Here is a 23,633-nt window from a genome sequence, read left to right on the forward strand (position 1 = left end):
TATTGAATAACCCTATAGAGTAAAATTCGAAAGTCTAAGATAAATTTTACGCATTTTAATATCTCAAAAACTACTCAATGCTGTACAAAACCAAGTACACCATTGGAAAGTTAATTAAAATACCTCTCTTTTAATGCACAGTTGTTTTAAGTTTTGGGAAAATATGCCAAAAAAGTTACATACCTAAAACAATTCTTTTGAAAATTCTGCCAATTAACATAATTTAAATATAAATTTGTACAGTTGTAATCGGTATAAATGCGGGCGGTTTCTTTACATATTCCTGAATGTGCACATAATCGCAGTGTTACACTAAGAAATGTAACGAAACGCTTTAAAGAAATGTTAGGCATTTTATTTGCTCTTACAAGTGGCAACCTCACGTTTCAGCGATCACAGCGGAAATCAGCTGTTGCGCATTTTGTTTTTGCTTTTTCACTTATGGTCGGAATAGAGTGAAATGTAGAGAGTGATGCGAGATTTTTGAGTTTGTTTGTTGTTGTTGACAAAATTTTGCAATTTCACACTTTGCTTCGCTGCAATTACATTTCGCATTATCGCATAAAAATAATTAAAAAAACATGTTTTCATTGAGTGTTTTTATTAAGCACATGGACCGGATTAACTTCACATCATTTGCTCCAATTTAAAACTGATTTTGAAAGCCCTAAAAGCCCCTGTCCCACTTTATTTAACGCAATCGTGACTTCGGCAGCGTTAATCTTACTCTTCTCATTGCTTTGTTGGCGTTTCATTCAGACCGTTATCAGAGGTTGGTGAGACATATTTCATATAAGCCGGTCCTTGTGGGAATATGATAAAGGTGAAATACAAAACATATTGACGCTAACACTAATACCTCGATTGCAATATAATTCGCTAATGCCATCCAGGAGCGAAGCGGCCGCCAATGTGATTCGAAAGTATCATGTTGACAGGTCTTTAGATTCCCACCGCAACCCAACTGATTGCTCCAATTTGCCAATGATTAAATTCAATTTCGCTTCGCTTTGACGCAATGCGAGAAACCCGAGTGGTTGCCACCATCAACGCTTTGACAGCGAAAGCTTTGATGCTGTGCATGGGTAAATTATGCATAATAAAGTTGGTAAAATGTATTATTTACAACGCTGATGTCATTTATTAAACTTATACTTATTTATGTAAACTTATCTCGCGTTCAACACTTTTGGAATCAATTTGCTTGTTTATATCTGATGATGGTTAAGGCAATCGAAAAAATGGGAGGTGCCTATTTTGACGGCTTCATTTACAGTCTGTGTCAGAAGAAAAGAACCGATTTTTTTCTTGTAACTTCAAGATATATTTCGCTCTGCTTTTTGCCGCATAATAGTCCCACTCAGGGGCTACGACGCCAGTGTTAACTCAGGTTAGTGTCGTTCGAAACTTTCTTGAGGCGGTATTTTTATGCACGCTGTAAGTTGTACAAAAATTTTGATGACTTTTCCGAGCGCGGCTTGAAGCAAGTGACGACAAAAAAGCAGGATAAAGTGATCGTCTAACTTTTTTAGCGGGACCTTTCCCTGTGACTACGCCAAGCATGATCAGATCTTGCTAAAAAGGGAATAGATGTGAGTATCAACACCATCGTACGTCGACTAAAGAAGGGGAACATATCCTACCGTTCCACATCAGCAAAACCACTGCTCTCAGAAAAACACATTGAGAAATTATAATTATTATAACAGCAAACTTAAACATTCACATGCTTATATTGAAAAATTAGGTTTTTACAAATTGGAAAAAAATATATGGATGATGTAGCAAAGAAGTGCTTAAAGCACTCCAATGATTTCTTTAGAAAATATAAATTAATTTGTATTTGTATTTGTATTTTTGTATTTTGATTCAATGGAATCAATTAGGAAGTCAAATGAAAAAACTTGCATCTATGATAAATGGGCTCTTCATCTCCTTTAGCCTGGATGCAATGGCCGTCACCCGTTTATAACTTCCCGATTTATCGTTTTTGGTCTGTGATGCATAATAAATCTTATTTCTAATTATTAATCTTTGCGATGTTTTATAGTCAACTTGGGTTCGAAAGTATATTTAAGAGATATATTATTAGAAAATTTCAAATCTTCTAATTTCGCGGTCGTTGAAAATGAAAAGTTTCGAACAAATCCTGCCAATAGTACTTTAATTGCCATTAGTGCGTATTTCCATCCTAAAAAAAAGAAAACGAACTCATTTTATTATTCAAATGGGTACATAAATAGGTAATAATCGAAGCAAATGCTTACCAATGCAGTTACGCATGCCTTTCGAGAAGGGCATATACGCATATGGGTGCTTTCCCTCCAAATTCTCCGGCAAAAAATTGTCTGGGTTGAATTTATGTGCATTTGGACCCCAAATATCTGTTCTTCGATGCACATCAAAAATTGAAATTAAAATGGAAAATCCTTTTGGCAGTTCTAAGCCGTTGCTAAGGGTTGTATTTTGTACCACTTGTCTGCCAATCATGGGTACAGACGGCATTAGTCGCAAGGTCTCGTTGACAACCATATCCAGGTAAGGCAGACTAGCAAAATGTTCATAGCCTATGTAAAAGGATTTTTCAGGGAATACGTTTACGATTTCCTCGTATAATCTGTCCTGCACAGAAGGGTGCATGGCCAACATTAGAAGAGTTGACAAGAGTCCATTTGCGGATGTCTCAAAAGCCTATATGGGAATTCAAAATGTAAATGTTTACATATTCAACAAAAAAGTTTTTGAAATAAAAAAGCGAACACATATGTATAGAATACTTTGTCAAATGACAATTTTTGTTGTGATACAAATAAAAAGAAGATGACTTTTACGCGCATATTTTGCATTTTACCAAATTTTGTATATAAAAATTGTTGAATTTTCTTCTGCTAATAAATTGAGGGCAGAGAGACTGCCCTTGCTGTTAATTTATGGTAAAAAATGTGTCGATGGTGAGTAGTCTTCGTCAGCTTAGTTCAAGGCGGATTTATTACAGGTGATGGCAATCACCCAGCTGATTTTTTTGCCGTAGATATGAATAAACGGCCGCCGTAGCTGAATGGGTTGGTACGTGACCACCATTCGGAATTCACAGAGAGAACGTCGGTTCGAATCTCGGTGAAAACACTAAAATTCAGAAAAACATTTTTCTAATAGCGGTCGCCCCTCGGCAGGCAATGGCAAGCCTCCGAGTGTATTTCTGCCATGAAAAAGCTCCTCATAAAAAAATATCTGACATTCGCAGTCGGCTTAAAACTGTAGGTCCCTCCATTTGTGGAACAACATCAAGACGCACCCCAAAAGTAGGAGGAGGAGCTCGGCCAAACACCCAAAAAAGGGTGTACGCGCCAATTATATATATATATATATATACTATATAGATATGAATAAAATTAAAATGATTTGTTTTATTTACATTTGTGTGTTTACTTTGCCATTTGTGTGCATTGATAATGCACAGTTGGCGATTCAAACAATATATAAAGTGAAATATTACAAAAGGAGACATGAAAAAGTATGTATTGGGCTTGGAAAAGGTTAAGCGGTGTTAAGAACACTTTTTGGCGTTCCTTTTTTGCTGTTCGTTTTTTGGCGGTGGTGGAGCACTGAAATGGGAAGTGTGCAGCAGAGCATGCTGATTTTGACGTGGTGGAATACAAAAAGCAAAAACCGAAGTACTCTTATGCTTTTACTTATATGCGGATGCCATTACCTGTAATAAATTTACTTTGGCTTAGGTCTTCTTACAGTTCCACGCGTTCCTCCCATTGAAGTATGTCAGTATATCAAAATTCTCCACTTTAATGATTCAATTATATATACTCGTATACCCGAGCTGTGTACCAATTATTTGTTGAATACTTATCATAAACCTTCGGTCGAGAGAATACAGTAGGTGGCGACTACGTTGTACAGAATGCAAATGTGTGGTCAACATCAAACCTTTAATCGACACTCAGTGAATTTGAAGGAATCAGCTGATTTGCTGACGTAATGAGTGCTCTTTTGGCTGAGCTCTAAACATTGAAGAGCGTAAGAATACGTATGAAATGAGCGGACACTATTGTGCTGTCAATTTAGCCTTGGTGGCTAAAGATCGCGGGAAATGTTGCTGAATTCTGTCGTAAATGATCTAAAGACAATGAGCGTTGCCAATTGGAAGGAACTCACCAATGATCGAGTTCAATGAAGGAATGTAACTGCAGAAGCTATGGTCTACCAAAGTCTGTGAAGCTAAGGTAGATGATGAGGGGAAAGCTGGGTCGAAATTACTTTGCATTTGTCGAAGCTCCTTTAATATTGCTAACTGTAGTTTGCAGGCTGTTGATGAAACCAAACTTCTTGGTGTAATTTTTAATACTAAATTTCCATTCAACAATCAGATTAACTTTGCCGTTTCTAAATCTTATGAACTGCGGAGTTTTCTGAGCCATTCACCTTAAAATTGCTTTACATCGTTTGTTTGAGCACACCTTCAGCATGCCGCTAATATTTGGCGGACTTTTCAGTAACTTACTATCAACTGGATTAGGTGAATTCAAAAGGTTTCCCTTTAGAATGCTTTAGGATCTTTACAATTTACTGACCCTGTTCTATTATATAATGCTCTTTTTTTTTCTTTTAAATCTTTAGCCTTTAGAAAGTAGAAGGCGACTCTTTCTTTAACTTTTTTATATACTTATGACGTTATCCAGGTAGTTATTGATTGTGTTGCCGCCCCTGAGAAAATAACTTTAATGCTCCGTGAGGAGAACTTCGAAATGCTTATCCTTTTTATGGCAATAATAAAAAACAAATTCTGATGATTCTAACCAGATCTTTTGTCGAGCTTGTTCAAGGTGCTTTGCATATATTCGAAAAAGCTAATTATTTATAAATATTTATTATTTTTGGAAAAAGAAACTATTCACCTGAAAAGTCTGTGCAAAGTCAGAGAGATGCCACTAGTGGCGCTTATCGAGGTCGTCCTTGAATGAATGAGTTTGAAGAGGTCGAGCCAAGGAGCACCAGGAGATTTGGTATCTCCTAAAACACTCAGGCTAAAAAGCCCATTGTATTTAAAGCTCCGGAAAGGGGGTAGATAGTCAAGGAGGGAGGGAGAAAAGTATCAGAGAAAGAGATAGGAAAGAATGGAGACAGAGATAGAGATAGTTAGTCCTGTGAGAATTTTCCAGATTCTTTGGCAAATCTGTAAATATCCTCCAGTTTTAGAGAACGAATATTACTCATTCCCATGACATCGGAACCCAATACCCGTAGTCGCGCTCTAGCAAAGGCAGGACACTCACAGAGAAAGTGCTCAGTGCTATCCGCCTCCTCCAAGCATGACAGGCATACCGGGTCCTCGATGATTCCAATGGTGGTCATATGCTGACCCCATGGGTTGTGTCCTGTAATGATGCCGACCATCAACCGAATGTCTTTCCTTCTAAGTTTTAGTAGAAAGTTTGACAGTTTTCTGTTCGGACTTGTCACAAAACACTTTGCAGTTCTGCAGCGTTCTAGACCGGACCATCGCTCTTTATGTAGATTGCCTACATAATCGTTGATCCAATTCTTGATTCCTGCGGGACTGATTCCGATTATTGGCTCTGGCCCCTGTGGGGGCACCGCTGATCCACGGTTGGCCAATTCGTCGGCAATTTCGTTTCCTTGAACACCGGAGTGTCCCGGAACCCATATAAGTACAAGCCTGTTTTGTCTTGCGACAGAATTAAGCTTCTTCTTACATTCTTGAACAATTTTTGAGGTTTGCTTCGCGTTCTCCAGGACCTTCAATGCAGCTTGACTGTCACTGAAGACTCCAATCTGTTTCCCGCTCCATCTCCTCTCGATTATCCATTCGGCTACTTTTAGGATGGCAAAAACTTCTGTTTGGAAAACAGTTGTCATTCCCCCCATAGCATAGCGATACTTATTACTATCGTTTAAGTACCATCCGGCTCCAGACCCTATTTCATTCTTGGACCCATCGGTAAAGAAAATATCCGTCAAACCTCCCTGCATGCATTCTGCATTGCTCCATTGCTCACGCAATGGAAATCTGACATCAAATTTCCTTCCGAATGAAACTGTGGGTATCAGGTCATCTTTAGGTGCCAAAAACAGTGGATACTGCTCCGATTTCTCTGTGTCCCGAAGTTCCATCTTCGTGCCAGAAACCATATTTATGGAGTCTACACATTGCTTTTATTGCTTTCTGTTGTATCTTAAGATCCAGGGGGAGCAAATCAGGTATAGCACTTAGGGCATCACGAGAGGTTGTACTCATGGCACCCGTGATGCATAAACATACACTTCTTTGCAGCCTGTATAGTTCCCGGATTGTGGACTTAACCATGCTCCGTCGCCACCAGACCACAGAAGCGTAAGTGATGATTGGTCTGATAAGTGCCGTGTATATCCATAGGACCACAGCAGGTTTCAGACCCCAAGTTTTGCCAAAGGCTCTACGGCATTGCTGAAAAATCTTCAATGCACGATTCACCTTCAGTGAAACGTGTGTCTCCCAGGTCAGCTTCTTATCCAAGATTACTCCTAGATATTTAACTTCGTTGGAAAGACCAAGTGTCACACCTTTCAGTGTTGGAAGACTGAGTCCATCCAATTTCCATTTTCTCGTAAACAAAACTATGGTTGTTTTGTTCGGATTAACGGAAAGACCTTGTCTCATGCACCAATCATCGATTTTGTCAAGAATCCTCTGCACTTTCGTGCAAAGCCTCCTTAAGGATTTATCCGATGTTAGCGCACAGACATCGTCCGCATATGTTTGGACGTGAAAGCCGAGTTCCTGCATCTCCGCTAATAGGGAGTCTACGACGAAGCACCACAGCAGCGGAGAAAGAACACCCCCTTGGGGACATCCTTGCTTGGCCCTGACTGTGATTTGCTCGTCATCGCTCCCACCAGCGGTTAACAGCCTCTCAGAGAGCATGGAGTATATCCATTTTATAATGACTTGATTAACTCTGTGTTGTTCGGCAGAAGAACATATCGAGCCGAAAGTGGCATTATCAAAAGCCCCCTCAATGTCCACGAACACGCCCATTGTGTATTCGTCAGCTTCCAGCCCAGCTTCAATCTTGCTAACAAGATCGTGTAAGGCTGATTCACATGATTTTATCCGTCACTCTGGTAAGCGTGTTGATTTCTACTAAGTGGACTTCTCGGCAATACCCCCACTCGAATATGTTTCTCCACCACTCGTTCCAGACTTTTCAACATGAACGATGTCAAACGATGAGGTTGTCCTTAATTTATAGGTAAAGGGCGATCAGATTTTTTTGACAGATCACGCGTGACTACTGTCAAACTAAATCCATTTTTTTTAGTACTAATTGACATTTTATCATGGAAAGACACGCCTAAACTAAAAATCGTTCAATTGTATTACGAAAATCAGCGCTCTGTGAAAGGTATTCATCGCGCGTTTAGACCAACTTACGAGGGGGGTTCAATAAGTACCATTTATTAAAAAAATTGTTTTTTCATGTTTTCAACATATTCCCCCTTTAGAATGATACACTTCTCCCGACGCTCCTGACTGTCGAACTCCACGGGTGAATGTGTCGTTGCGTTATCGTGGTGCAACAGCACCTTCTTTTTCGCCAAATGCGGCCTTAAATTTTTTGGGAAAGCGGTCCAATAACTTATTGCAGTATTGCCCAGTGATCGTTCGTCCGTGTTTTTTTAAATCCAAGAGGATGACGCCGTTAGCGTCCCAAGAAATCGTCGCCATGACCTTTCTGGCCGATGGGACTATCTTCGCCTTCTTTGGAGCAGATTCACCGTGAGAATTACATTGTTTTGATTGTTGTTTAGTTTAAATTACTCCAAACACTGCTTCGAAATTAACAGCCGTATCCACTTGCTGTCCACCGTGAGCAATCGCGGCACCCATCGGGCCGACAATTTTTTCATCGTCAACTTATCACGTCTTATTCGAATACCTAGCAAATCCAAACTAACCTATCAATCAGTCTGAAATTTGTTTTGCCGTCGTTTGATAGATAGCAGCACAGCAGTTTGATAGATAACACCAATTTCTCTTAGGAACGCCCTCCGTCATTAAACACGGGTACTTATCGAACCACTCTCGTATGGTGTTCAGCGATGAGACCCATTTTTGGATTAATGGCTAGGTCAATAAGAAAAATTGCCGTATTTGGGTCGAAAAGCAAGCCCCAGTCATTCAAGAACAGCCAATATATCCACTGAAAACAACTGTTCATTCAAAATTTGTGTTTATGGATGGCCGAATTACGGCGCAGTTGTGGCCATCATTTGAAAGTGATTATCTTTAAAAAATAAATGTCTTGAATGGTTCTACACAAAAAAATAAAGATTGTCCAACCAATTTGAATTTTCGTTGTTTTATTTCAATAACCGCCGATGTGGAAACTGCCCCTGTTCTGAATCTCTTCAACTCTTCAGTGTTGGGAAAATTCTAAAGTAAACTTTCTAGAAGCAGCGAACGAAATATGTACGCAAATTTACAAAATAAGTTACACCAATAATTCAAGTATTCCAATGCATATGAATTTTTAAAAAATGCATCTACGGTTTCGTACTTACTGCGGTTACGATGGTGTTAGCTTCTCCAATTACATCATGATAAGACATTTTCCCCTCTTGGAATAAATTTAGTGCATGATCAACGAAAATATTCGGAATTTTTGCTTTAAATTCGCCATTTTCACTCGTAGCATCATCGAGGACGTTCGAGTTTTCAGTAGATAAATTGGCAGCAACCTTCGTGCTAGATATTTGTGACAATTTCCGATTCAAAAGCTGGTAAGGTAAATATAAAAATGTAACTGGAGATTAATTTTACTTGAAAAAACTTAATGCGATTCACCTCCATAATGAATTTGTGTATGTACTCTTTTGTGCTTTTCGTGAAACGAGCGTACCAATGGTTTAAATGTATATATGCCATAATGCATTCTGTGGGCATGGCTTCGAGAGCTCTGAAAAAATCTTTATCCAAATTTTAATTTTTCAAATTTATTAACTTAATATACTTACACAACATAAGCTTTTACTAAATCCTCTGATACCTCATCACCTTTCTCCATTTTTTTCCCCATTGTCGTTTCTAAAGTAATGCATAGGTGTTAGTGTTAATTATATAAGTTAAACAGCTATCAATCCTCACCAACGGTTATGCCTAAAGTGACCCTTTGCAATTCTTCCCCAATATGATATTCCTGCCCACTATTTGCCATTTCACAGAATTTTTGGATGGCTCCGTCTTTAGACTTGTTAAATATTGGGAAAAAGGATGTGAGTAATTTTTGATGAAAACTCGGATTTATTAATCGACGATTTCGATGCCATTCGGACGCTAAAATTATCAGTCGCATATTTGTATTTTTTTGAAAAATATTATTTATGTGTGTCTATTTTTAGCTAATTACGAACGATCAGAAATAAAATACAAGCTTATAATTTTTTTTAAAGAAGATTTAAATTTTGTATCGAATATAATCTTAATACCAGGGAGTTGTACTCGTAGAAAAATATGCTTAGAGAAATTTGCGATCGCTGGAAATTAAGGTAGGAGAGTAATTCCGTCTGTAGAAATCTTCGCAAGAGAGGAAAGATTATTGGCGACATTCAACTGGTTGTAGGCCGGATCAGTTCTTCAACATCTCCCTGGCTTTTGCACATGTTTTGACTTAAGAGAAGGACGACCTAACAAAAATCATCGGCTTGGATCCATATTTTTTTTAGCCTAAATTTACTTCCATGTACCAAAAAAAAATATATCTAGCAATACAAGGAAAGGGTGGGCGTGGCTTCCTAAACGAATTAAAGCAAAGCAAGCAATAAGTCCCGTTAACTTTTTTAATAGGCCACTTCTCTGTTCGCTATCTCTATGCTAGATAAACTTAACGAAAAATTTGCATACGAAAGCAACAACAAAGTATTTATCTCCTTTAAAACTCTTATAGGGCGCGAAAATGGGAAGACGAGCAATGGGAGCAGTGAGGCTCACTTGAAGAGAAGAACATTATTTGAGACCTATAAAAGGTACAAAACAAAGAAACCCTGCAGAAATAAAGAGTTGTTCTTGTAAAATGGTAAACAAAGTCATCAAATTTCTTAGTACAGACAAAAATACTGCTACAAGGAATACTCATCGAAAGATATCTGCGCGAAGTATTACAATTCAGCAGGACCAGGCTAACGTTAAGATAAGTAAACGTTTAAGTTCTCTCGACCGATAATGGCGAAAAAAATGGCATGCGCCAGAAAAAAAGCGCCACTGTCGATAAAAATATCAAGGCGCGTTTGTCTTTTGCAAATGCCCATAGAAGCCAAGACATACATTTCTGGAAGAGAATACTGACGAATCTAAAATCATCATCCAATCATATTAGGCGTTAATGGATATACTTTTGTGCATCGTCAAAAAAAAAAAAAAAAAACAAGAACTCAATCCCCAATACGCAACAAAGACGGATGAAAATAAATGGCAATATGCATAAGTCTGCTCATCTTGATATTCTCAAAAATGCGATAGAGCCATATTCCTTCGAGTCCATGTCTGCACAAAGCCCCGACCTTAACCCCAATGAAAATCTGTGGAACGATACTAAGTTTAAGGGTAGGCAAAAAAACAAAAAAATAAAATGTTTAAATGCCAATGAACTACAAGTATTGCGAAGGAGAACAGAAATAGTGGAACTCTATTCTTTTGAAAAGATGCCTAAAGTCAACACCTCGCAGTGTCTAGTTCGAAATGTAATAAATTCCGAGCTCCTTATAGCTGTAGATATTGAATTGTTATTTACTTTGCTTTTTTTATAATACTGAAATAAAATAATACATTTGTGCATAAATAACTGGTTTACCAAGTCAGCCAGTAAAAATAATCTTCATTATATGCTATTGTGAGGAAATGCACTTTTTAATGCCCCGTAATATGATCGCCATAGTCGAATGGGTTGGTGCGTGACTACCAATCGGAAGTGCACAGGCACGAAATTTTGGACGCGAAAAACCAATTTATTGAACAAGTTTTTTCTAATAGCGATCGCTCCTCGGCAGACAATGGCAAACCTTCGAGTGTATTTCTGTCTTATAAAAAACCATCTGCCATTCGGAGGCGCGTAAAACTGTAGGTCCCTGCATTTGTGGAACAAGATCAAGACGCACTTCACAAATAGCATAAGGAGCTTGGCCAACAGTCAAAACCTTGTAATTTTAGTTGATAATTTCCTTTATAATGGCAGTCCTAAACTCCAATGACCAAATGTCGCAAAATGGCTAAAATATTTGATATTTATCGATTAAGTTATCGACTAACATCCCGAGCGTCTACTGTAGCGTCTACCAGGCAAAAGTCTTAGCCATAAAGGAGGTAACTGTGTACCTTAACACACACGCCGTAAAAAAACTAGGATATACATATATCTTTTATATATATAGCCAGGTGGCCATCAAATCCATGGAAGCAGTTGCTCAGGAATGCTTGCCAGCTCTAAATGATATTAGCACCACCTTCAAGGTCAATCTTATATGGGTTCCGGGACATTAGAAATATTAAAGGAAATTGGAAGGCCGATAAGCTAGCCAGAAACGGTACTAATCTTCCACTGCTTGAAAGCAGAGACAATATTTGAATTCCTGTAGCAACTTGCAAATTAAGGATAAAAAATAATATTCTCCAGGAGCCCAATAGGTCATAGAGAGAAGAAAATACTTGTATTGCCACCAGGCTAATTTGGCCGTAAATAAATAAAAAGAGGTCAGGAGAATTGCTCAACCTCTCAAGGGAGAACATCTCGAAGGCCGTGGCTTGTATCCTTCTAGGGTAGGAGTATTTTCTCATGAACTCTACAACTTCTGACGTGGAAGAGGAAGAAATAGTAGAACACTTCCTATGTAATTGTCCAACCTTAGCTAAGAGTAGAGCAAGGATGTTAGGAAAATACTCTTCTGACTCTCTTACAGAACTCCCCGGTGTTGGGATAAAACCTATCCTGCGGTCCATAAGAGCGTCTAAATGGTTCCATGACCTAGAAAGGCATGAATGCATGAGAACGATTACAGATGGTCGTACGAGTATACTTGGAATGCACTCGTATAAGAACGTGTGGACAACTCAAAGTGTATTTAGGGAGGTACCCCAGAAATAAGGGCGTTTTTATATCTAAAACATATTTGCATATAGATTCTTAAGAGTCTGTCATGTTAGAACTTCTCATAAAAACGCGCTTAAGGAAGAGATATAAAAAAGTCCGAGTAATATTCATGACGTAAATAAGGCAAAAGTAAAGAAATGGCAAGTGAACCTAACAAAAATATTTAAATCTTCTTAGATAAAAATTTCGTTCCTGATTAGTTCGTAACTGTTTTATAACATATGAATACCTCTTAGGGCCGTTTTCTCGATTTCCTGTTAAAATATTTCATCGCTAAAACGTATTTTCGATCCTCGAAAACCTGATATGTGTAAGTGGCGGAAAAAGGTTAACACTGAACTCGCTGGTGTCCGGTTTTACCAATCAATTTTAAAATTAATCGGGCTGTTAAAATTCAAAGTTTTACAAGTTTAATAAGAAACTCTGTTATTATAAATTTTAGTATTCTGAAAAATTTAAAATTGATTAGTGAGACCGGGAATGCTTCAGGCTTTTCTCTTGGAAGCAAACAGCTGATTTGATTGGTGAAATAACAAAGATTTATTAATTTGTTTGTTTTCGAACAGCTGATAATGACAGTTTTCGTTCTTTTGCGTTGCGGCGCTGTCAGGCATTCAATATTGCGTATCACATAAATATATAAATGGATGTTGAAAAAGTGAAATTAAAATTTAACCCTTTTGATAAAATATTCTGCTCGTTTGTAATATTCACATTAACAGGAAGTGAGCAAACGGCCAAAAGTGTCACAACTTAAAACCAAACATATTTTTATGTTATTGCTCTGAATCCAATATAGAAAAAAATTATATACAATATAAAAAAGGAAACGAAAGTTAAGCAGAGTTCTTGTATTTTTTTTTATTAGCCCTTGCTAGAAGAGACTAGTTTTTTTTATTGTGAAAATTATTTTTAGTTGTGATACTACGGTAAGCAGGTTACAATAGGTACATACATACCAGTGAATAGAAATTTTACCTGGACTTGCAATTATTCCGCCTTTGAATGCTTCATAGATTGGTACATATAATGGTTGGGCTTTATTTAGTAAATCGTTTGAAGACAGTACATCCTTTATGAAGGCAGGATCGGCAGTCATAATAACAGGGCGTAAGCCCATCCACGTACAGATCGTGTATGACTTACAATCTTTAAACATTTTACCTATCTCAAATATGACATCTGCAATTTCAAAATTGTATACCTAAAATTACTTCATTCAAGTACGTACACGTTGACACAAAATTAATAATTTAATATTGTTTTTTTATCTAGTAAAAATAAAGGTCGAAATAAAGATTTCCATCACTGAAAATAATTTGTTTACTAAATCTAAAAGAAAATTATATTAGGTGCGCAACTAAGTTCCCGCTGTTTGTCAATAGATGCCGCCAGCAGTGTGCGCTAGTCGATTCTAACATAACCTAAACGTCATAAATCAAGCTTAGACATATGGTAAACAAACTGCTTCGACACATTAGTGATTTTGTTTTGGTATCATATACTTTTGGTTTTGTGAAAATGTCTGAATTTGTGCCGAATAATCGTCATTTGCAGGAAGTGTTGATTTTCCTCTTTCATTCGAAAAAAACGCTGGCTGAAGCGCATCGAGAGCTACAAAAAGTTTATGGAGATGCTGGTTTAAGTGAAACAATGTGCCGAGATTGGTTCCGTCGCTTCAAAGACGGTGATTTTAATGTTGACGACCGTCCGCATGAAGGAAGGCCAAAAACCTTCGAAGACGCTGAATTGGAGGCATTGCTCAATGAGGATCCGTGTCAAACGCTTGCTTCAGTATTAGGAGTTACTCGTCAATCCATTTCCAAGCGATTGCATGTTTTGGGAATGATTCAGAAACAGGGGACTTGGGTTCCTTATGAGTTAAAACCAAAGGATGTTGAAGTTCGTTTTTTCGCCCGTGAACAACTGCTTCAGCTCCGAAAAAGGAAGGGGTTTTCTTCATCGCATCGTGACGGGTGATGAAAAATGGATTCATTACAGCACTCCAAAGAAAAGAAAGTCATGGGGACTGCCCGGTCATACTTCTACGTCGTTCCCTCGGCCGAATATTCACGCTGCGAAGGTTATGCTACGGCATACGAGATCTACCAGAAAGATGGGAAAATGTAGTAGCCAGCGATGGGCAATACTTTCAATGATTCACTTGTAACCATTTTTTCAGAATAAAGTTGTATTTTCATAAAAAAAACAGCGAGAACTTAGTTGCGCACCTAATAATAAAAAATATAATAATAATAAGCATTTTTTCAAAATAAAAAGAATTATTTAGTAAAAAAAATTATTATTATTTAACAAAAAGTATGAAAATAATTTTTTTTTATTTTGAATTGTTTTTTATTTATTACACTAGTCTACAAGGAAAAGTATCCGAAATAATTTAAACTAATATCTGCTTCTCTGTCCATGCAAAATTCGGATTGATAACTAAAATTAATTTATTAGTTTGAGTTTTCGAGATATCCTAACCTAAAAGTGCAAAAACCCCATTTTTGCCCATATTTGAGGTTATGTAGCCTTGCAGATGTTTTCTTTCACCAAAATTAAAGGATGGCATCTTTAAATACAATCCTTCTTTTTTCAAATGGCGTTTTGTTTGCTCAAATATCATTTTTTTTCGCAGAGATATCGCATTTTGAAATTTTCATGTTTCGAAATTTTCCTACACCTGAAAATCGATTAAGATAACATAGACATGATATAGTCGCTTACTAATTTTCTTGGGTTTGAGGGCCTGAAATATATGGATTAATAGTATGTAAATTTGGAGTTTGTGGGAAAGCCTGCTTGCGGTTATGTGGGTTAGCCTGCTCGCGGTATGATAGGGGTGGTTTCTAGGGGTTAGGGCTAACCCAAAGGTTAGATAGTGTAGGGGTGTGGTGAGTCAGCCACTTATGGTGTGAGACAAAATTTTAAGAAAAATAAGACTCAATTCAAGAAAATTAGTAATCGACTATATCATGTCTATGTTATCTTAATCGATTTTCAGGTGTAGGAAAATTTCGAAACATGAAAATTTCAAAATGCGATATCTCTGCGAAAAAAAATGATATTTGAGCAAACAAAACGCCATTTGAAAAAAGAAGGATTGTATTTAAAGATGCCATCCTTTAATTTTGGTGAAAGAAAACATCTGCAAGGCTACATAACCTCAAATATGGGCAAAAATGGGGTTTTTTGCACTTTTAGGTTAGGATATCTCGAAAACTCAAACTAATAGAGCAATTCTGAGGCCAGATTTGGATTCAGCGCATCATAAACCTTCGGAAATATATAGTCTGGTTTCTGGGTCTGAATGTTGGTTAAATTTTGTCGGCCTGTGTTATTAATATATGTATTAATTATTATTTTGTTTATTTATTATTATTATATTATACAAATTATTTAGTGAAAAATTTGTAATATTGTTTTTTTATATTATGAACATAATTCGTAGTATTAATTAGTAAAAATTATGGATATCATTTTTCTTAAAAAAAGATTTGTTTAACTAAAAAATTTTAGCGAAAAATTATTACTATTTTTTATTAAAAAATATGAAAATAATTCGTATTATCATCTAGTAAAAATTATGAATATAACTTGATTTACTAAAAAAGGTAAAAAAATTTATGAAAATAACTTTCTTACTAAATAGTTCTTTTTTATTTAGTATTTAATCTAAAAAGAAAAATTATAATAGGACTATGAATAAGTTCGTGCGGTTTTTTTTCGAAATTTGAAACTTTATTGACGTAAAATGGTTACAAATTTAATATTCAAAATATTGTCCATCGCTTACTACTACTTTTTCCCATCTTTCTGGCAATTCACGGATTCCCTTTGTGAAAAATTCGGTCGGTTTTGCCGCAATCCACGAATCGATCCATTTTTTGACTTCATCGTAATTACGGAAGTGCTGGTCAGCCAGGCCATGTTGCATCGATCGGAAGAGATAGTAATCGGATGGCGCAAGGTCTGGACTATACAGCGGGTGGGGTAGGACATCCCATTTGAGCGTTTCTAAGTATGTTTTGACCACTTGTGCAACATGTGGCCGAGCATTGTCATGTTGCAAAATAACTTTGTCGTGTCTATCGGCGTATTGCGGCCGTTTTTCTCGCAGTGCTCGGCTCAAACGCATCAATTGTCGTCGGTAGACATCCCCCGTAATCGTTTCATTCGGTTTCAGTAGCTCATAATACACAACACCCAGCTGGTCCCACCAGATACACAGCATAACCTTCAGGCCATGAATATTCTGCGCCGACGTCGATGTTGAAGCATGACCAGGGTATCCATACGTTGCCCGACGTTTTGGATTGTCGTAATGGACCCACTTTTCATCGCCAGTCACAATTCGATGCAAAAAACCCTTTCTTTTGTGCCGTTGAAGCAGTTGTTCGCATGCCATAAAACGGCGTTCAACGTCTCTTGGCTTCAATTCATACGGCACCCAATGGCCTACCTTTCGGATCATTCCCATGGCTTTTAAACGTTTGGAAATGGTTGATTGATCAACTCCCAAAGTTTTTGCAACCTCTTCTTGCGTTTGAGCCGGATCTTGATCGAGCAATTCCTCCAATTCGGTATCCATGAACTTTGGCGGCGCACCCTCGCGTTCTTCGTCTTCCAAGCCAAAATCACCACTTTTAAAGCGTGCAAACCACTTCTGGCACGTTCGCTCAGATAGAGCATGCTCACCATAAACTTCCACCAAGATACGATGACTTTCGGCTGCTTTTTTCTTCATATTAAAATAATGAAGAAGAATTCCCCGCAAAAACACATTATTTGGCACGAAATTCGACATTTTCAAGTGTGGTAAAAATATTGTTGCTTACGCTTCAAATAAAAAACTTATACTGACGTTTGTGCCTTACGACAGTAGCTCTCCAATGAATGTTTGGAAATGTGGATCGATGGAATAATAATCAAGTTACGCCATCTGTTGTAAAACCGCACGAACTTATAAATAGACCTATTAATAAAAAATATAATAATAATAAACATTGTTTAAAAAAAAATAAAATAGTAAAATACAATTATTATTTAGTAAAAAGTATGAAAATAATTTGTTTTTTATTTTGAAATTTTTTTATTTATTATTATTAAATTTATTAATTACTAATATATTTCTTTATTATTATTATATTTTAAAAATTAGTTAGTGAAAAATTATTAATATATTTTTTAAATTATGAAAATAATTGTTTTAATTTAGTACTTTTTACTAAAGTATTTAGTATGAATATATATATTTTTTTAATTTTTATGTATTATTATTATATACTAGCAAACCCGCGAACTCCGATTCGCCACCAGATGGCTTCGTTTTTTGTAACATTTCGTTTAGGGATTAAAAGATGAAAAAAAATAATTTTTTTTGTTTTATATTTGAAAAGGAAAAATTATATTTCATTTATCCGTTTCATTGAAGTGCTTTTGGTAAACCACATTTTTTGTTCTTTGGTATGTCGTTAACACAAACAAAGCGGATGGTTTCCCAACTGGTGAACACGCAACGTGTGAAAAGACTGATTTTCTAATATCATAATAACTGAACCAACTTTGAGTTGCAAGTTATATGGTGCAAATCCTGGTAATTCCAGAGAGTTCAAAAACTCCGTTGGATAATTTACTACATCATGGGGATTTGTTATGGAATCAACGAATTTGTGTGTCACCAAATCGCCATCGAATGGTGAATGGTGAAATTCAGTGCGTATACATCATTATTTTTTGCGGCGAGTTGACTTAACCAAGCATAATTCTGATAATTTTCACTAATGTTTGGAAAAACAATTTCAATAAGAGCTAATTGAGAGTCTACAAATCGGCAAAAGTCGTTGGTAAGAGTAATTAATCCAGTTGTCGCATCATCTGGGACTTTTCCATTTCCAACAGCTAACAATTGTTTGAAAAATTGTGGAGCACTTTGTTCATTTTCAAGTTGAACTCTCGTACGAGTATTAGTGGTTAGCGATAATGTTTTTACGTTACTGCCAACAATATGATCAAACCGCCAAAGGTGTTGCCGAAGATCCTTCAGTATGAAGTTAGGCACTTCAAGTGATTTCTGCAATGCAAACGCTAGGATGCAAGCAGTAATCAGTGTTGCAATCATATCGAAACGCTGCTCGATTCAAATCAGCACTTGATAATTCTCTTCTTGTGCATCGAAAATAATCTACTTGTTGATTTCGCATAGCCAACCGAACCGTTTAACGGGCTGCCTCGCTTTGCTCTTGTGATTGAGAAGCACGAAGTCGACCCGTACGAACGCGGCGCTCTTCACGGGCAATTCCTTGTGCTTCTTCAGCCGTTTTATTCGCAATGTTTCGTATCCTTCTTGCATTACGGCTTTGCCGGGAAAGATTCGATCGTCTTGGTCGCGGCATTGATAATGATGATTCAAAGAGAATACAAATTATTGTGATTATAGGTATATTTATGACAAAATTTACATTATCAAAGTTTCTACTTAACCATAGACAAAATTACGTTTAGCTGTCATTTGCGTTTTGTTATTCCATATCAGATGCGTTTTTGTTATACCACATTTTATACGGAAACGCGTTCGAATGGGATAAAAAGTATCCTATGTCCGTCTCCTGGTTCTAAGCTACCTTTTCACCAATTTTCAGCCAAATCGGTTCAGCCGTTCTCGAGTTATAAATAGTGTAACTAACATGACTTTCTTTTATATATATAGATTTATATTCATTATGGAAAATTCATGTTTATTATTATTGTATTATCATTATATTTTTATTATATTAGTATTGTATTTATCTATTGTATTATTATTACATTAAAAAAAAAATTAGTAAAAGAATTATTATTATTTACTTAAAATTATGAAAATAATTATTATTATTACTTAGTAAAAATTATGAATATAATTTTTTTTACTAAATAATTTTTTTTATTTAGTTAAAAATTTTAAGTTATGAAAATAACTTTTTTACTTAATAATTATTTTTTATTTAGTATTTTTTACTATTTTTAATTAGTATCTATATTTGATTAAAAAAAATTATTTTCAGTGATGAAAATCTTTATTTTGACCTTTACGCGCTTCATTGGTTTGCTGTTTGCAGCAGTTTAATTGGCAAGTTTCAAACAGATTGCCGTGCGACACCATTTGCAAAAATTCTAAATCTTCCGATAGGGTGATTATTTTTGCGCCACCTTGTATATATAATGCAATATATGTTTGTCCCTACGTTACCTATAGAGTGCGAAACTACTAGAACGATTGTTTATAAGCGTGGATAATATGCATAACGGTTTTTGGAAGGAACTTGTTTCTATACTTTATTTTAATACGAAAGCGTGATCCGGAAATCTTTTGAGGCACGTTTTAATACGCTGTAGAAACAAGATATAACAATATTGGTATAATATCCAATAAAGGGGTATGAGAAAGTTTGAAGGCAAGCATAGAGTTACCACCTTTAAAAAATTGATATTCGTATTTTGATTTTCTGAGCTCAACGCCGGCTTTTATTGGTTCGTCTGTCGATATTTTTACCTCAATTAGAAGTCATTTTCAGTACTCTTGGCTGTGCCACTCGACCAAACTATAACCAGGGCATTAATGCCCTTCTGCATCATATCGCCTAAGAGCACTAAAGTATATCGATTGATGGATAATGGAGTTCATTGAAAGGAGTTCTGCACTCATAAAACATTAATCGGCATCACTCAGCGGAGATTGCATACAACTGTACCTATGTGTCTCCATTTGTAGGATAACGCCAGACGTATGTCGCCAATTGCACCGTGCAACACTGAAAATACACCTGATAAATTACACACTGTAGGTTGTTTATATGGTCGAATAATGCATACAAATATTTTTGTTATATTTTTTGTACCCTCCAATTTTTATTTATTTATAAAAAACCGTTTTTTCAGACTTTGCGCGGTAATCTACGGATATCTCAGTCATTTTTTCACCGATTTTCAATATTTTATATGTTTTGAAAAGGATATTGTCAGACCTTTCAAGTGATGTACAACAAGTAATTATTCAAACTACAATAGTTAGTTGTGATTTTTATTTGATTAAACCTGGAGAAAGAGCTTTTTTTTATCATTTTTTTAACTTTAACAATTTTTTATTGCATAATTTTACAACAAAATTAAAGATGTTTGTTAATATTCTTTGAGTGCATTTATTAACGAAGAAATTAATGTATTACTTTCAATAATCGGATAAAAATTGCGTAAACCAAATTTGTCAGGTGTATTTGTCAGGTGTATTTCGTTTTTTTTTTTTGTAGCACAGTGTTGTAGGACGAGCTCGGTCAAACACCAAACTAAAAGCGAACCAATTAAAAAAAGTTAATGCTAAGTTTTATTTACAGCTTGGTAAACGTTTCAATTCAATTCAAAGTTTATATGAATGATTGCTCATACCGCGGCATAGTTCAGTGATATCGGGGTGTGGAAATGGCAGACACTTCTTCAGAACTGTGCCTCTAAAAACATTAATTTGTTACATCACAGCCAAATTTGAGGCAAAATTGAGTCAACTTTTACAGAAATCTATATTTATTCTGATAACCAAGCGACGATTAAATCTCTTAGTGGGCCTGTTACTACTTCCATCTTTGCTCGCAAATGCCGGGCACCTCTCAACGAGATGGCGGAATATTTCCACATACATTTGAAATGCGAAAGCATAGCGACTTAACAGGGAACTGTGAGGCAGACAAATTAGCCAGAGAGGGCACTACCACTCACCTACCTTTTGGTATGGAGATTGTAGGTATACCCCTCTCAGGCTACAAACTGCGTGGTACAAGTAACAACGTCAGGCGCTACTTAATCGGTCATAGAAAAACGGTTCTATGTTAGTTGCTTTGATCACAGGCCACTGTCTCTAAGATCGACATGCTCAAAGATTGAGCGTACCTCATTTCGACTATTGCAGATGCTGAGGAGGAGGAAGAGCCTATCAGATGAAAAGATAATATTTCATTGTCCCGCGTAGCATGCCACTTTATGGTCTTGAATGATACTGATGGGTTAGGTTGTGGTGGTAGTCGGTCTATACGAACAACTCACTTGCCCTTACAGGTTCGTTGTGATATCACTGTGCGACATGGGAGCTTTATTTATTTTTCTTCGTAGAATCATTTTGTGGCTTTTATAAAGCGCAGAATTGGCCCCATCTCCTCGCCAGACAGTTCCGTAAAAGAATTGAAAAAGGATTTTCCTGATTTTAGCTACGCCTGGACAATTGGAAAGTAAGTGCTCAACTGTTTCTTCCTCTTCCTCATCTCTACTACTTGTGCAATATTCATGGGTGAAAACTGCTAGTCTCAAGGAATGCCTGCCAAATAGCCAATGACCGGTTATACAAGCCACGACCTTCGAGATATCCTCTCTTAAAAGGCTAAGCAGTTCCTTTGTCCTTTTCTTATTTATTTGGGGCCATAGTAACCTATCTGTTACGAATTTGTCTATCACATCCAAAGCAAAAGTGTCTGGAACCCTCCGTTGGTGACCAAACGGACTAAAAAAGGCAAAATGCTTCATTGGAAAATGACCGTGAAACCAAGTGGCAAGCTCTTGGTGAAATGCGCTAGATAAGCCAAAACCACAGAAACTCGTTTGAAGAAGTTAAAAGTGATCACAATGTTGACTAGCGTTTACGATTCCGAGTCCATTTTCCACAAAGTGTTAATGGCTGTTTTCAAAGGTATGATACACGGTGTTTATCGTATACCGCTAGAATATGACACAGCAGCTAAGCATGCGTCTTCTCACCGACAGGAAATCGGGACTTTCTTTTTGACTACAACTCGAATCTTAACTACTCCCCATATTCGCCTAATTTGGCTCCGTAGGACTTCTACCTAAGTATTCGGAAAAACACATTTGCCGCTTTGTGGAAGGAAAAGCGATTCGAGAGAATTGTATGAAAATCTCGAATCAAATCAATGATAGCTCGGTCCACAATCTGAAACACTCAACAGACATACATATTTTTAGGCCCTGTAACTCGTTGCGCTAGTCATAACGGGGCGAAATAAACAAATATAGAATTCAAGGAAGTTGAATTTTTAAAAAGTTCGCTTGTCTCTGGAACGCACTTTATATGACATCACATATATGTTAAGGATGTGAGCCCAATTGAATTATTATAGGTGCCCCTCTCACGTTTGATATTTTCACTTTGCAAAGTAATCGGCTCCAGTAGTTTCCAATCTTAAAATTAATATCACAAAGCCTAATCACTTTTTATATAAATATTTATAACACAAATGTACTATTTAAGCTCTTTAAGCGATGTATCACTCCAAAAATTGGGAATCCAAATAGTCCTGGGAAACGAAATGCGAATGCATAAAGTTCTTTTCTCGTCCACAGCCAGTAAGCCCATAATGTTAAGATTAAACTTAGAAAAATTATATTGACAAAATCGTGCTTTTCCGCGAATTCCATTGCACATCGACGCGTTGTGGCCCAATTACTGGCGTTGGCGACCTAGCACACTTTATTAAATATTGTTGCCCCCTAGGAAGTAAAGTTTAAAGTTTATACATTATTGCCCATTTAATTGCTCCATTTTTAACCATCTAAGTCGGATGTATGCATGTTTGTGCACAAGCGTGTGTATGTGAATGCCTTGTACAGCAAATGACTGCTTTTCAAATGCCCTACTCATAATGACATTAACCAGCTGCGGTTATTTAACACGAACTGACGTTAATTATTATGGAAGAGAATGTATCCCAGACCAACTTGGCCGAAGTTAGTATTAGTCGATTTTTTTTATTCGCGGTGTTAAAGTTTTAACAATTCCGCCGAAAGTGTATTTATTTTATTAAACATTTCATGTGTAAAACGACTCCAAAAAAAATTTCTCTACTCTGACTTTTGCCGTAGAATCTAATGGGAGACATTTTTTGTAGTCGACCTTAAGCCTTTCATTCCTACTTAAATGGGCATTTTTAACCCGTTCTCAAAACAGCTATTATGAGCGGTCATGAGAGGGTTAAAATGTTCCATGAAAATTTTAAGCAAACAAATGGGTGTCGCCGGGTTAAGATAAAAGCGTAAGAAAGCTCAGTACAAGCTAATGTTTATATATTTCCCCTACACTTACACTTATGAGCATTAGGGCGGACGGATGAGTATGGAACGCAATTCTTAGACATTCTATACTTGAACTTGTTTTAAACATAATATTTTCGATAAATTATATAATTGCACTTTCGAAACAAATTTTGGAACTTTGACATGCCTTGAAAAAAATTCCGACCCTCTGGACCAATACCTACTGCCTTCAGCAAAGTTCGTCTGAAAGACGTCCTGTTTCATAACTACTAGCGTTTGCTTGTGTTGAGTAACATTTTTGTAAAATTTTTGGACTGTATTATTAGGCAATTTGAATTTTCATCCGAATGACTGCCACTATCCACTATCTACAATATTACTTTAATTTTTTATTTGCCGCAAATG

The 23,633-nt window shown here is 36.6% G+C and overlaps 2 protein-coding genes across 2 annotated transcripts in view; one reads left to right on the plus strand and one right to left on the minus strand.

Annotated features, from left to right (window-relative positions):
• LOC128866831 (uncharacterized) overlaps positions 1-23,633 on the plus strand; it is a 94,146-nt gene that overhangs the window by 3,989 nt on the left and 66,524 nt on the right. The window lies entirely within an intron of this gene.
• Positions 1,754-22,623, minus strand: LOC128866843 (probable cytochrome P450 313a4). Its single transcript, XM_054107856.1, has 8 exons — positions 22,439-22,623; positions 13,134-13,337; positions 9,161-9,349; positions 9,031-9,100; positions 8,861-8,972; positions 8,578-8,793; positions 2,268-2,691; positions 1,754-2,191 (listed from the first exon to the last, which is right to left on the minus strand). Exons 1-8 carry the CDS (start codon positions 22,611-22,613, stop codon positions 2,028-2,030), a joined length of 1,554 nt encoding a protein of 517 aa, XP_053963831.1. The 5' UTR covers positions 22,614-22,623; the 3' UTR covers positions 1,754-2,027.

The sequence above is a fragment of the Anastrepha ludens genome, chromosome 2 (genome assembly GCF_028408465.1).
Source record: "Anastrepha ludens isolate Willacy chromosome 2, idAnaLude1.1, whole genome shotgun sequence".
NCBI lineage: Eukaryota > Metazoa > Arthropoda > Insecta > Diptera > Tephritidae > Anastrepha > Anastrepha ludens.